The sequence below is a fragment of the Bos mutus genome, chromosome 21, assembly GCF_027580195.1.
Source record: "Bos mutus isolate GX-2022 chromosome 21, NWIPB_WYAK_1.1, whole genome shotgun sequence".
NCBI classification, from domain to species: Eukaryota; Metazoa; Chordata; class Mammalia; order Artiodactyla; family Bovidae; genus Bos; species Bos mutus.
Window position 1 is genome coordinate 5724682 of NC_091637.1, and position 14535 is coordinate 5739216.

The 14535-nt window shown below is 45.3% G+C and overlaps 1 protein-coding gene across 4 annotated transcripts in view; it reads left to right on the top strand.

Moving 5' to 3' along the window:
• ADAMTS17 (ADAM metallopeptidase with thrombospondin type 1 motif 17) overlaps positions 1 to 14535 on the top strand; it is a 406417-nt gene that overhangs the window by 66314 nt on the left and 325568 nt on the right. For all 4 annotated transcript variants that reach the window (XM_070358154.1, XM_070358156.1, XM_070358155.1 and 1 more), the window contains exon 4: positions 1722 to 1894. In XM_070358154.1, coding sequence (XP_070214255.1) covers positions 1722 to 1894 — 173 coding nt within the window. The remainder of the gene's footprint in view (positions 1 to 1721; positions 1895 to 14535) is intronic.

The following is a 14535-nucleotide window of genomic DNA, read 5'->3' on the forward strand; positions in this document are numbered from 1 at the left end:
TTGTATTCAGAGGGGCTCCGTGAATGTGAGTGCAGGTCCAGAGTGAGATTGCCAGCCAGGGGCCTCTTTCATTCTGGCTGTGTGCAAACGCAGTACCATCTGAGACCATATCTTTTCTCTTAGAATAGACCCTGTCTTCCTAAATTCCACTCCTAAGGCCTGGAAGTCTCCATGGGAGGTGAGCCTGGCTTTGGGGAGGAGGGACCCACCCTGCGGGTTGACAAGACAGTCATACATTTTGTCCTCTGTTTTATTGCTTATAGTTTAAAAGTGACTTCTGGGGTTTTCTCAGACTCAGGGATAATACTTTAAATAAATAAGTACTTGTTCTATTGTATAAATTTGGAAAATACAGAGGAAAAAAAGGAAAATGAAGATCACACATCACCCATGATTCATATTTTAGTTAAGTTCTTCCTAAAGAAGGTTATTATCCCTGGGCCTGAAGATGCTTGTGTGTTAAATCTTTGCCAACCTGAGATTTAACTATATATAGATTCATATGTGCTTCTCTCTACATCACTAAATAATCTTCACAATTGTGCTTTGCATGACTGCCCACTGTTTTAGCATCATTGGCTTTCTCTGTGGTTGTAGGTTGTTTTTCAGTTTGTCTCACTGCACAGACTGTTTATACACTATGAACCGTATTTCAGGTTTTTTTGTGTTCATCTTCGGTTCTAGAATGACTGAGTCACTGTGTGAAACCAGTTTGTACACCTATGGGCTGAGTTTATTCTATAGAGGTTGTAGCAGAGCTGGCTTCTGTGTTCAGTTCAGTTGCTCAGTTGTATCTGACTCTTTGCGACTCCATGGACTGCAGCATGCCAGGCCTCCCAGAGTGTACTCAAACTCATGTCCATTGAGTCAGTGATTCCATCCAACCATTTCATCCTCTGTCGTCCCCTTCCCCTCCCGCCTTCAATCTTTCTCAGAATCAGGGGCTTTTCCAATGAGTCAGTTCTTTGCATCAGGTGACCAAAGTATTGGAGTTTCAGCTTCAACATCAGTCCTTCCAATGAATATTCAGGACTTATTTCCTTCAGGATTGACTGGTTGGATCTCCTTGCAGTCCAAGGGACTCTCAAGAGTCTTCTCCAAAACCACAGTTCAAAAACATCAGTCTTCGGTGCTCAGCTTTCTTTATAGTCCAACTCTCACATCCATATATGACTACTGGAAAAATCATAGCTTTGACTAGACAGACCTTTGTTGGCAAAGTAATGTCTCTGTTTTTTAATAAGCTGTCTAGATTGGTCATAACTTTTCTTCCAAGAAGAGAAAGAAAGGCAGTTCCTTAATTTGATAGCTATTATTTTCATTTTTATATCAGCCCGCATGGAAGATTTTCATTCCAGTCCCAAAGAAAGGCTTCCGTGTGGGCTGATGTAAAAATGGAAATAATAGCTATCGAATTAAGGAACTGTCTTTCTGTTCACATTCCAATTCTGAAAGTGCATGTTATTGACATCAACCTTTGATGTTGGTCAGAGGTGTTTGCACCCACAAATCTGTATGTCAGTCCTCAAGTGGCGGCTTTGAGTGTCCAGATGTTCTGACGTGGGACTCAGTAATAACCCTAGCTGTTTAGCAAAGTAAGGTCTTCTAGGAAATCAACTGATCTGAAGAGTCAGCAGAGGGTTACTCACTGTTTACTAATATCCTTTCCCTGTGGTGAGGAAACAGCAAAGCGCGGCATGAATGTCTCTGTTGTTTTCTAGGAAAGAAGAAGCCGAGGAAGGGCCGGCAGTCGCGGGACGGGCGGCAGCGGAGGAATGCCATCCGGCTGACCAGCGAACACACGGTGGAGACCCTGGTGGTGGCCGACGCCGACATGGTGCAGTACCACGGGGCTGAGGCGGCCCAGAGGTTCATCCTCACCGTCATGAACATGGTGAGTCTGCTTCCTCCTGGAGAGGGCTCTGCACGTGGCGCCGGCGTCTGCTCCTGGGTCGGGGGTGGGCTCACACACAGACTTGCCACCCCTGGGCAGGTGGGGCACAAGGGGCGGGGGGGGGGGCACCCTAGGCAGAGGCCTGAGTGCTGAGCGGGGCTGGTGCAGGGTCAGTGCCAGAGTCCGCTCAGGGATGGGAGTCCTCCCGGTGCTGGGAGTCTGCCTGGGGACGAGTGTCCGTCCGGTGTGGGAGTCCGCCCGGGTACCGGAGTCCGCCCGGGGATGGGAGTCCGCCCACTGTGGGAGTCCTCCCGGTGACCAGAGTCCGCCTGGTGCTGGGGGTCTTCCCGGTGTGGGAGTCCGCCCAGGGATGGGAGTCCGCCAGGTGTGAGTCCGCCTGGGGACGAGAGGCCGCCAGGCGATGGGAGTCCTCTGGTAGTGGGAGTCCACCTGGTGCTGGGGGGTCCGCCTGGTGACTGGAGTCCGCCCGGGAACGGGAGTCTGCCTGGTGCTGGGAGTCCACCCGGTGCGGGAGTCTACCTGGTGTGGGAGTCCGCCCGGGGATGGGGGATGGGAGGCTGCCCGGCGATGGGAGTCCTCTGGTAGTGGGAGTCCACCCGTGCTCCCCACTAGATGCCTCCCAAGACCCTTTCTGTGGGTGAAGGCCCCTCTCAGAGGAGTCAACGCTGAGTAAGTCAGTCCTGCTCTAAGGAACCAACCGTCTAGTACAAAGAATCAGTATCTGACTTTAGTGTAAAACAGAGCTGGCCGTGTGCAAGGAAGAGAGGTTGTCTAGTTGAGGGAAGCAAGGAAGGAGTCTGGGTCTTCTCTGGTTTGATGAATGGGCAGAGGAGGGAAACCTTCACATGGTAGGTAGGTGGAGAGGGGCCGCCCACCTCAAACTTTAGACATGGAAGAATGTTTCTGTGCATCCCCACTCCACCATCTATCCACTCTCCTAACAAGCAGTTTTGAAGATCTCCTGGCATAGTGGTAGGTGCCAGTTACAAATCCTTTCTGCAGAAGGCAGTGGTGTCACAGATGGGTGAAGCATCTGTGCTGAGTAGGCATTTCTTCAGGGAGCACTGGGGGCCAGGTGGAGGGCTGGGGAGTGATCACCCAGAAGTGTGGGGGCATCATGGAAGAGCTGACCCTTCAGCCAAGCGAGGGTGCTTGCCCTATTGGGGGAGCAGTGGCAGGTCACATAGCGGGTGCCGCAGGAGCTACATCTTGGGGAGGACAGGTGGACTGGTGTGTCTGCAGCTGTTGGTGAGGCTGGCCTTGGCCAGGCCGAGCAGAGCACAACGGGGAGAGAGAAGCTGCCCACAGAGGCACAGCAGAGTGCTGGGGTCAGGGCCGGGCGGGAAGGCAGACAGACCTGGTGTGGGTTGTTGTTAAGGAGTGAGGTGAGAGGTGTGGGAAGGGAGTGGTTAACAATGCCTGATGCTGCTGCCGGCCCCAAAGGAGTAGCTTTAGGGATTGGTTCCCTGGTGGCTCAGACGGTAAAAGCGTCTGCTTGCAATGTGGAGACCCCGGTTCCATCCCTGGGTGGGGAAGTTCCCCTGGAGAAGAAAATAGCAACCCACTCCAGTACTCTTGCCTGGAAAAACCCATGGACGGAGGAGCCTGGTAGGCTCCAGTCCATGGGGTTTGCAGAGTCAGACAGGACTGAGCGACTTCACTTTCACTTTCACTTTCGGCATTGCTGGGGAGGGAAGCTGGGTAGGGGCAAACTGGGATGAGATCAGGAAGTGAAGAAGTAGAAACAGCATTGCAGAAGATCTTGGCTGAGGGAGAGAAGAGAAAAGAGCCTCACTGGGTGGAACCGAGGTCAAGGAGGACTTTGGAGAGGGAAGCGGGTGAGGGGGTACCAGAGTGGGGTTTAGGCCCAGACACACCTGCAGCAGCAGCCCTGCTCTGAGCTCAGAGCTGGCAGCATCAGAACCACTTTGAGCTGGCCCCCCTGCGTGAGCAGCTTCGAGGCAGGGGCTTAACCACCCCCGGGACTTTAGCTGCCCCAGGGGCCTTCTGCCTGGTGACAAAAGCACATACAGCTCATGGAAAGTGGAAAGGGCCAGGCCCTGGCTGTGCCACAGTGACTGAGAGATGCTGGAGGCGGCCCGAGAACAGAGAGGCTAGAGACATGGCATGGGTCACACAGGCAGTCCCTGGCAGGGCTGTGGCCGTCAGGCCAGGCCTGTCTGTAACTCCACAGTGAAACAGATGATCGTAAGCCTCACCCTGGGCTGATGGGGATGGCGAGCCCCACGGTGTTCCTGTCCACTGTGTAGTCAAAACTCCAGTACCTCGACCTATGTCAGGTTGACTTGCCAGTGCTTGCTTTGGGGACGCGAATCAATTTGCAGGAAACTCCATCTGTCTGTCCCCCACCCCCACCCCCACCCCAGACAGGCCATGCCCTAAGGCCGAGGCTGCTTTGGTGGTGCATGGAGTCTTGAAGGTGAGTTACCCTCTGGACCCACAGACCTCCCTGTAGGACGGGCTCGTCTGCAAAGCCCAGTGATGTGGACCCACTGGGGGACTGATCCAGGGCTGATCCGTGGACACGGGCACACCATGAGGTTCCAGGTCACCCTCCCCTTTAAAGTCATCAGCTCTAGGAATTCCATTAACTTTTTTTCTTTCCTTTCTCCCCCAACCCTTTCCTTCCTCTCCCTTTTTACTTCCTTCCTTTCCTTCTCCAGATTTTTAAAACTTATGGTAATAAATACGTGCCAGAAAAGTTTCTGTCTGACCCTTTAAGCCTGCAGTTCCATAACATTAGGTACATTCACATTGCTGTACCTCCACTGTCACCATCCGTCCCTGGAATTCCTTTCGTCTTGTAGAACTGAAACTGTCCTCATTTGACACTGGCAGCCCATGCTCCCCTCCCCCAGCCCTGACAGCCACCCTTCCATTTTGAATTTGACACTCACTCCAGTACTCTTGCCTGGAAAATCCCATGGACGAGGAGCCTGGTAGGCTGCAGATCATGGGGTCGCCAAGAGTCAGACACAACTGAGCAACTTCACTTTCACTTTTCACTTTCATGCATTGGAGAAGGAAATGGCAACCCATTCCAGTGTTCTTGCCTGGAGAATCCCAGGGACGGCAGAGCCTGATGGGCGGCCGTCTGTGGGGTCGCACAGAGTCGGACATAACTGAAGCGACTTAGCAGCAGCAGCAAGGACCTCATATATACGTGGAGTAGGACAGTATTTGTTCTTTTGTGACTGGTTGATTTTCACTCAGCACGATGTCCTCCAGTTTGGTCCGTGTCCTTGGAGGTGTCAGAATCTCCTTCCTGTTTGGCTACATAATGTTCCATCATATGAATACACTGCATTTTGTCTGTTCATCCACTGATAAACGTTCAGTTGCTTCCTCCTTTAGGCTCTTTTGAATAATGCTGCTGCGAACGTAGGTGTACAGTCTGAGTCCCTGCTTTCACTTCTTTTGGGTATGTACCCAGAAGGGGAATTGCTCCTGTTTCAGCTTTTAATGGTGTTTGGCCCTGATTTCTGAGAAATATCCCTGAGCTCTGCGTTTGCACGAGCCCTGGCCTCCCTGGCGGCTGGTTAATGACGGGCTGCAGTGCTCCAGTGCCCAGAGCAGAGCCCAGAGGCGGCCTGCAGGGGCTGGCTCAGCACCAAGCTCTCTCACCTGTAGGTAATTTCATCTCATTTATTTATTTTTTGTTCAGGGCACAAGTCCAGGGAATAAACATTCATTACAACAGCTAAAGTAGTAATAAGGCAAAGCTCCTAGTTTGATACTTGCTTTCATAGTTTTATCATGTGGACAAGAGCCGCTGTTTTATTTATCACAGGTCGGAGAGGGGTTGTATGTGGGAGTGTTGGTCTCCCCACGAGTTGTAAGGACTGAACGACAGGGGCTGAGGGGTGGCAATGCTTGCCTTCAACTTGACACTTTTCACACCTCTTCAGCTGCTGATACTAAGATGTTGGCGGCTCCAGATCCTGCTGCCTGAGGGCACATCTGGGCCAACCACATTCATTTGAGATTTAAATGTTTCTTAATGAGGGCTTAACAGAGGGCTGCCTAATAAGGGCAGCGCCACTTTGGTGAAGGGCACATGACATTTGTACACTGACACTTAGCCCTTGGGTCGTCTGCTCCTTGGAGTTTCTTGGCTGGTCTGACGAGGCCAGAGAACAAACGGAAGCAGAGCTCACACCGACTCTCCCCACTGGCAACCTCTGTCTGTTGCTCTGAGTCGCTGTTCAGAATATTTAAGAACCAGTTGCATTCAGACAGTGTACCTTGCTTTAAACAAGGCCACCCTCCACGGCCTCCAGCGTCCTTCAATTTCTCAAACCCTAGTGTTAAAAATACAAAGAATTCTGTCTGTCCTGCCCATAGCTGTTTCAGAAAAGGGATCTCTGTTAGTCAGTAAGATCATCTCTAAGCCGGGATTCCAGGGAAGGGTGGTGGCTGTACTGAGGAGCCCTGTCGTTAGACTAGGCCCCTGGGTGCAGCCGGCAGGAAGGGGAGGCCAGCCACCCTCTCTCTCCTGGTGGACCGTGTGGGCGTGTAGGGTTGAAACAGCTCTGTCTCCTTCGCTCCTCTGGATTTGGAAGGAAATCTGCCGGAGAGGTGGCCACCTTTGTTCCATCGCTTTCTCTCCAGCATCATTTGGTGCTGATGTCCAGTGCCCACCCCACCTCCCCGCCCTCCCGCTTGGGTCTCTGTGGGCAGGGGACTGACCCAACTCCTACGTGCCACTCTGACCACAGGGACTAAACCCGGACAAGTCCCTGTCCCCAGGTCAGGCCAGGGGGCTTGTGGGGCCGGGGTGTGGGACAGCCCACCCACAGTTGGCAGAGTGTAGGGGTTTGGTGTCGAGTGCTCAGTTTTCGTAGCATCACAGAGTTGTGAATTAGGTCCACGTCAATCAGTAGCTGATGGCCCATATTTCAGAGGAAGGAAGGATGTATGTGGTGCCTTGACTAGTCCAGATGGACACTTCATGATTTCATGTCACTTCCTCCTCATCCTTGGTGGATTTCCTCATTCTCATTTTACGAGACAAAAACAGAGGCTTGTGGGGAGTTCGGGGTGCAGAGCCAGTGAGTGCCTCGCAGGGTGAGGTCTCAAACCCGGGCTGAGGGTTCCCGGTACCACCTGGTCATAAGGGAGACCGCGTATCTCAGATCTGCCCTTTCTTTCCATTTCCGCTCTGGACTGACCGCCGTTGCTCTTTGTCTTGACGACTGCAGGAGTATCTTCCCGGGCTCCGCACTTCCATTGTCTTCCCTCTTGGGTCCTTGCTACAGAACGGCCAGAAGCGTCTTCTGACAGAATTAGGATGCTGTGGCTAGGAGCTCTGAGGCTCTGTGGCTCCCCTCGCGGTGGACGTGGAAATCTCCCCTGCCTCTGCCCTCCCAGGCCGTGTGGCCGGGGCCCGCCCGCTTCTCCCGGCTTCACGCCCTTCTCCATGCCAGCATGGACTCCTGCCATGTGTGCCACCATTTCTCAGGGACCCCAGTGGGCTCCTCTCTGACTTGTAGTATCTCTTTGTCAGGAATAGTCTTTGCCCCACTTCATACAGAGTTGGCTCCTCTGTCTTTTATGTCTCCGGAGAGGCCCTCCTTGCTGACTCCTCTGAAAAGGCCACCTGTTTTCTTTATCATAGCAGTCTGCTTTTTCCTTGGTGGTTCTTGTCTTGATTTATAATTCCATTTCTTTCTTTTTTTTTTTTTGCTTTTTAAAAACCATCTTGCCGCAGAGTTTCTGTGTACTATTGAATTCAGGCTGGTATAAAATCAGAATGCTATGACTGTAGGATGTTAAATATAATGCTCATAGTAATCACAAAGAAAATAGCTATAAAATATACCCAAGAGGAAATGAGAAGGGAATTTTAAAATTTCACCATAAAAAAATGAAACATGAAAAAAAATCACTAATGCAGGAAATGAGGGCCCCAAAAAGCTATAAAACATAGAAAACAAATAGCAAAATGCAGAAGTAAGTCCCTCTTCGTCAGTAATTATCTTAAATTATAGGTTAAACTCTCCAGTCAAAAGACAGATTGAGTTTGGGGAAGAATGGATACATGTATATGTATGGCTGAGTCCCTTCCTGTTCACCTAAAACTATTGCAATGTTGCTTGTTAATCAGCTATACTCCAGTACAAAATAAAAAATTGGTTTTTTTTAAAGACAGATTAGTAGAATGGATCTAAGAAATGCTCCAATGTGTATAAGAGGCTGACTTTACATTAAGACACAAATAAATCAAAAGCAAAAGAATAAAAAGATAGTCCTTGCAGATAGTAACTGTAGAGATCAGGAGTGGTTACATTAATATGACACAATATAGACTTTAGTCAGAAAAAGTTACAAGAGACAAAAATATCTTGTATATAATAATAGATTCAATATAGCAAGACAATGGAACAGTTATAAGGTTTTATGCACCTAATAACAGATCATTATAATATATGAAACAAAAACTTTATAGAATTGTAGTGACAAGTCTGCAGTTTTCTGTAATAATAGACACTTCAGCTCCCCCCTTACACACACACACACACACACACACACACTATTAGTAGTGAATGGGAAAACTAGACAGAAGATAAGTGAGGAAATAGAGGACTTGAACAACACAGTAAGGCAACTAGATCTAATAAGATGTACAGAACACTACCCAACAATAGCAGGATATTCCTTTTTTTCAAATGCACATGGGAGATACTCCAGGATATACTGTATATATTCACAGATTGTCTCCACAGATTTAAAAATTATCATACAAAGTATCTTCTCTAACCACAGTGGGATTAAGTTAGAAATCAGTAACAGAAGGAAAATTGGAGAATTCACGAATATGTGGAAATTAAACAACACACTCTTGTACAACCAGTGGGTCAAGGGAGAAATCACAGGGGAAATGAGAAAATGCATGAGGCTGAGTTAAAATGAAAATGCAATATACCAAAACTTATGGAAGACAGGGAAGCAGTACTCAGAAGGAAATGTATAGCTGTAAAATGCTTACTTTTATTAAAAAAAAAAAAGGATCTCAAGTTAATAACCTAACTTTACACCTTAAGAGAGCTAGAAGAGCAAACTAAACTCAAGTCTAGCAAAAGGAAGGGAAGATTAGAGCCGAAATAAATAAATAATAGAAAAACAGTAGATAAAATCAGTAAAGCCAAGAACTGATTCTTCAGAAAAACTGAGAAAATTGATAAAACTTTAGCTAGATTGATTAAATCTTTAGCAGAGTTCCAGAGAATAGCAAGGAGAGATAAGAAGTCCTTCTTAAATGAGAAATGCAAGGAAATAAAGGGAAAAAACAGAGTGGGAAAGACTAGATATCTCTTCAAGAAAATTGGAGATATCAAGGGAACATTTCATATAAGGATGGGTATGATAAAGGACAGAAACAGTCCTAACAGAATCAGAAGAGTTTGAGGAGAGATGGCAAGAATACACAGAAGAACTTTACAAAAGAGGTCTTAATGAACTGGATAACCACAATGGTCACTCCCCTAGAGCCAGACATCCTAGAGTGTGAAGTCAAATGAAAAAAGAAAAAAAAGAAAAAAAAAACTTCCCTTAGGAAGCTTTACTATGAACAAAGCTAGTGGAGGTGATGGTATTCCAGCTGAGTTATTTAAAATCCTGAAAGAGTATGCTGTTAAAGTGCTGCACTCAGTACCTTAGGATTTAAAATCCCAAAAGAGAATGTTGTTAAAGTGTTGCACTCAACACTAAGAAGTCTGAGTGCCAAAGAGTTGGTGCTTTGTACTCAATATGTCAGCACATTTGGAAAACTCAGCAGTGGCCACAGGACTGGAAAAGGTCAGTTTTCATGCCAGTCCCAGAGAATGTTCAGACTATTGTACAGCTGCACTCATTTCACACACTAGCAAGGTCATGCACAAAATCCTTAGAGCTAGGCTTCAGTAATACATCAGTTGGGAACTTCCAGATGTAGAAGCTGCATTTAAAAGAGTTAGAGGAACCAGAAACCAATTGCCAACATTCATTCGATCATAGAGAAAGCAAGGTAATTCCAGAAAAACATCTACTTCTGCTTCATTGACTACACTAAAGCCTTTGACTGTGTGGATCACAACAAACTGTGGAAAATGCTTAAAGAGATGGGAATACCAGACCATCTTGCTTGTCTCCTGAGAAACCTCTATTCAAGTCAAGAAGTAACAGTTAGAACCAGACATAGAACAACTGACTGGTTCTAAACTGATAAAGGAGTATGGCAAGACTATATATTGACATACTGTTTATTTAATTTCTATGCAGAGTACATCTGGAGGAGGCAATGGCACCCCACTCCAGTACACTTGCCTGGAAAATCCCATGGATGGAGGAGCCTGGTAGGCTGCAGTCCATGGGGTCGCTAGAGTCGGATACGACTGAGCAACTTCACTTTCACTGTTCACTTTCATGCATTGGAGAAGGAAATGGCAACCCACTCCAGTGTTCTTGCCTGGAGAATCCCAGGGATGGGGGAGCCTGGTGGGCTGCCATCTCTGGGGTCGCACAGAGTCAGACACAACTGAAGTGACTTAGCAGCAGCGGCAGAGTACCTCATGCAAAATGCAGGGCTGGATGAATCATAAGCTGGAATCAAGATTGCCAAGAGAAATATCAACAACCTCAGATATGCAGATGATACCCCTCTAATGGCAGAAAGTGAAGAGGAATTCAAGAGCTTCTTGATGAGGTTGAAATAGGAGAGTGAAAAAGTGAATTCAGTAACTATGATCATGGCATCTGGTCCCATCACTTCATGGCAAATAGAAGGGGGGAAGTGGAAGCAGTGACAGATTTTATTTTCTTGGGCTCCAAAATCACTGCACATGGTGACTGCAGCCATGAAATCAAAAGACGCTTGCTCCTTGGAAGGAAAGTGATGACAAACCTAAGCAGCATATTAAAAAGCAGAGAGTTCACTTTGCCAACAAAGATTATTGTTGTTCAGTCGTCAAATTGTGTCCAACCCTTTGCCAGGCCCATGGACAGCAGCACACCAGGCTTCCCTGTTCTTCACTGTAGTCAAAGCGGACAAAAGTCTACACACTACTGGTTTTTCCAGTAGTCATATAGAGATATGAGAGCTGGACCATAAAGAAGTCTGAGTGCCAAAGAGTTGAACTGTGGTGCTGTAGAAGACTTTTGAAAGTCCCTTGGACTGCAAGGAGGTCAAACCTAAAGGAAATAAATCAGTATTCATTAGGAGGACTGAAGCTTCATGCTGAAGCTGAAATTCCAATATTTTGGCCACCTTATGCAAAGAACCAACTCATTCAAAAAGACGCTGATACTGGGAATGAGATGGTTATATAGCATCACTGACTCAATGGAAATGAATTTTAGCAAACTCCACAAGGTAGTGAAAGACAGAGGAGCCTGGTGGGCTGCAGTCCATGCAGCCACAAAGAGTTGGACGTGACTTAACGACTCAACAACAGCAAACTGATTAGTGAAAAATCTTGAATTACTAAAATCAGAAATGAATGCAGGGACATGACTGTCAATTCTGTAGAACCAAAATGAGTTATAAGAGAATACAGTGAGCCACTGTACACTATCTAATTAGCTAAACCTAGATGAACTAGGCAAATACCTAGAAACACAAAGCTCACCAAGACTTAATCACAAAGACATAGAAAATCTGAGTCGATCTGTAGCTAAAAAGGAGATCAAATCAGTAATCAATAATCTCCGGACAAAGGAAAGCCATGAACCTGACAGCTTAACTGGTAAATTATACCATACATTTAAAGGAGAAAGTGAAGTCGCTCAGTCGTGTCCGACCCTCAGCGATCCCATGGACTGCAGCCCTCCAATCTCCTCCGTCCATGGGATTTTCCAGGCAAGAGTACTGGAGTGGGTTGCCATTGCCTTATCCGATTTAAAGGAGAACTAATTAATTAATCCTCCTCAAACTCTTCTAATAAACTGAAAAGGCGAAAATGCTTTCTCTTTTCTATGAGGATAGCATTGCCCTTTGATGAAAGCCAGATAAAGACAGTCTAAGAGTACTATAGTTCCTTATGAATAAGGAAAAAATTTCCCTTTTGAATATTATTGCAAACATTCTCAACAAGATACTAGCAAACCAAAATCATATCATGCACCATGACAAAGTGGGATTTATTTCTGGAATTCAAGGATGGTTCAACATACAAAATTGAGGAATGTAATATGCCACATTAACAGAAGGAAGGAAAAAAACAATCATCTCAGTTGATGAAAAAACAACTATTTGCTAAAATTCATCTATCTCTCGTGATAAAAAAAAAATTCAGCAAATAGGAATAAAAGGAAGGTACCTCAACATCATAAAACCCGTATATGAAAAACCCTTAGTGAATGTCATACTCAAGGGTGATAGATTGAAAGCTTCTTCTCTAAGATGAAGAACAAGGCAAGGATGATTTCTTTCACTACTTCTGTCCTACGTAATACTGGAAGTCATAGCCAGAGCAGTTAATCAAGTAAAAGAAATAAAAGGCATACAATTAGGAAAGGAAGAAGTAAAATTATCTGTTTACAGATAGCATGAGCCCTATAGAAAATCATGAAGTACTAAGGCACAAAAATTAGCACTAATAAAATAATCCAGCACATTAGCAGGATGCAAAACCAATACACACAAAGTAGTGATATTTTTGTACCCAAAATTGAACAATCTGAAAAAGAAATTAAGAAAACAATTCCATTTGCAAAAATGTGAAAAAGAATAAAATACTTACACATTAATCAGAGGTGAAAAACTTGTACACTAAAACCTAGAAAACATTGACGTAAGAAATAAAACATAAATAAATGGAAAGACATTGATGTTGGTGGATTGGAAGTTTTATCAGTAAGATGTCAATATTGCCCAAAGAAATGTACAGACTCAATGCAGTCACTAGCAAAATCCTAACAACATTTTTCCTTGTAGAAATTGAGAAATTAATATCTCAAGAGACCCTGAACAGCCAAAACAATCTTGGCAAGAAAAACAAACTTGAAAGCCTTATATTTCCTGATTTCAAAGTACTACAAATGTAAAGGAAATCAATCCTGAGTATTTATTGGAAAGACTGACGATGATAATACTTGGTCAATAATTGACAATAATTTGGTCACCTGATGCGAAGAGCTGGCTCATTGTAAAAGACCCCGATGCTGGGAAAGATTGAGGGCAAGAGGAAAGGGGGCAACAGGAAATGAGATGCTTGGATGACATCACTGACTCAATGGACACGAGTTTGAGCAAGCTCCGTGGGATAGTGAAGGACAGGGAAGCCTGGCGTGGTACAGTCCGTGGGGTTGCAAAGAGTGGGACACGACTTAGTGAATGAGCAACAATAGTACTCAAAAAACTGTGATACTGGCATAAAGACAAACATACCGATGGATGGAATAGAATACAGAGCCCAGAAATATACTCTGACGTATGTAGTCAAATGCTTTTCAACAAGACTACAAAGACCATTCAGTAGGAACACAACAGCCTTTTGAACAGATGGTAATAGCAAGGCTGGATATGTTCATGCAAAAGAATGAAGTTGGACCCTTACCTAACATGATATACAAAAATTAATTCAAATTGGGTTAAAGACATGAATGTAAGAGCTTAAAAACTATAAAAATCCTAAAAGGGAAAACTTCATGACATTCATTTGATAATAATTTCTTGCATATTATACCAAAGGCACAGTCAACAAAAGAAAGCAGGTAAATTGGTCTTCACCAAATTTTAAAACTTTTGTACACCAAAGGACACAGTCAACAAAGTAAAAAGGCAGAGCACAAAATGGGAGAAAATATGTACAAGTTACATATCTGATGATACCCAGAATATACAGAGATTTCAACAACAATGAAAACCAAACAACCTCATTTTAAAATGGACTTAGATAGACATTTCTCCAAGACGATATACAAATCTTATAATTTGTGTATCATATGAAAAGATATTCAGTGTCACTGATCGTTAGGGAAATGCAAATCTAAACCCCAGTGAGATATTACATCACTCCCACTGAAATGCTATTACTAAAACAGTGTAAAATAATAGGTGTTGACAAGGATGTGGAGAAATGGCAGCCTTGTGTACTTTTCTTGGGACCATAAAATGCGGTAACTCCTTTGGAAAACAGTGTGATAGTTCTTAAGAAAATAGAATTTATAATATGATCCACTTCTGAGTATAAACCAAAAGAAATGAAAGCAAGGTCATGAACTTGTACGCCCACACTCATAGCAGCATTATTCAGAATAGTCAAAAGGAGGAAGTAACTCAGTGTCCACTGAAGGATGAATAGGTGGACAAAATGTGGTTGCTGTGGTGGTTGTTGTTCAGCTGCTAAGTTACGTCTAACTCTTTGCAACCCCAGGGACTGCAGCACACCAGGCTTTGCTGTACGTCACTATCTCCCAGAGTTTTCTTAAATTCATGTCCATTGAGTCAGTGATGCTATCTAACTATCTCATCCTCTGCCACCCCCTTCTCTTTTTGTCTTCAGTCTTTCCCAGCCTCAGGGTCTTTTTCCCAGACTCAGCCGAATGAGTCAGCTCTTTGCATCAAGTGGTCAGAGAATTAGACTTTCAGCATCAGTCCTTCCAATGAATATTAGGGTTGA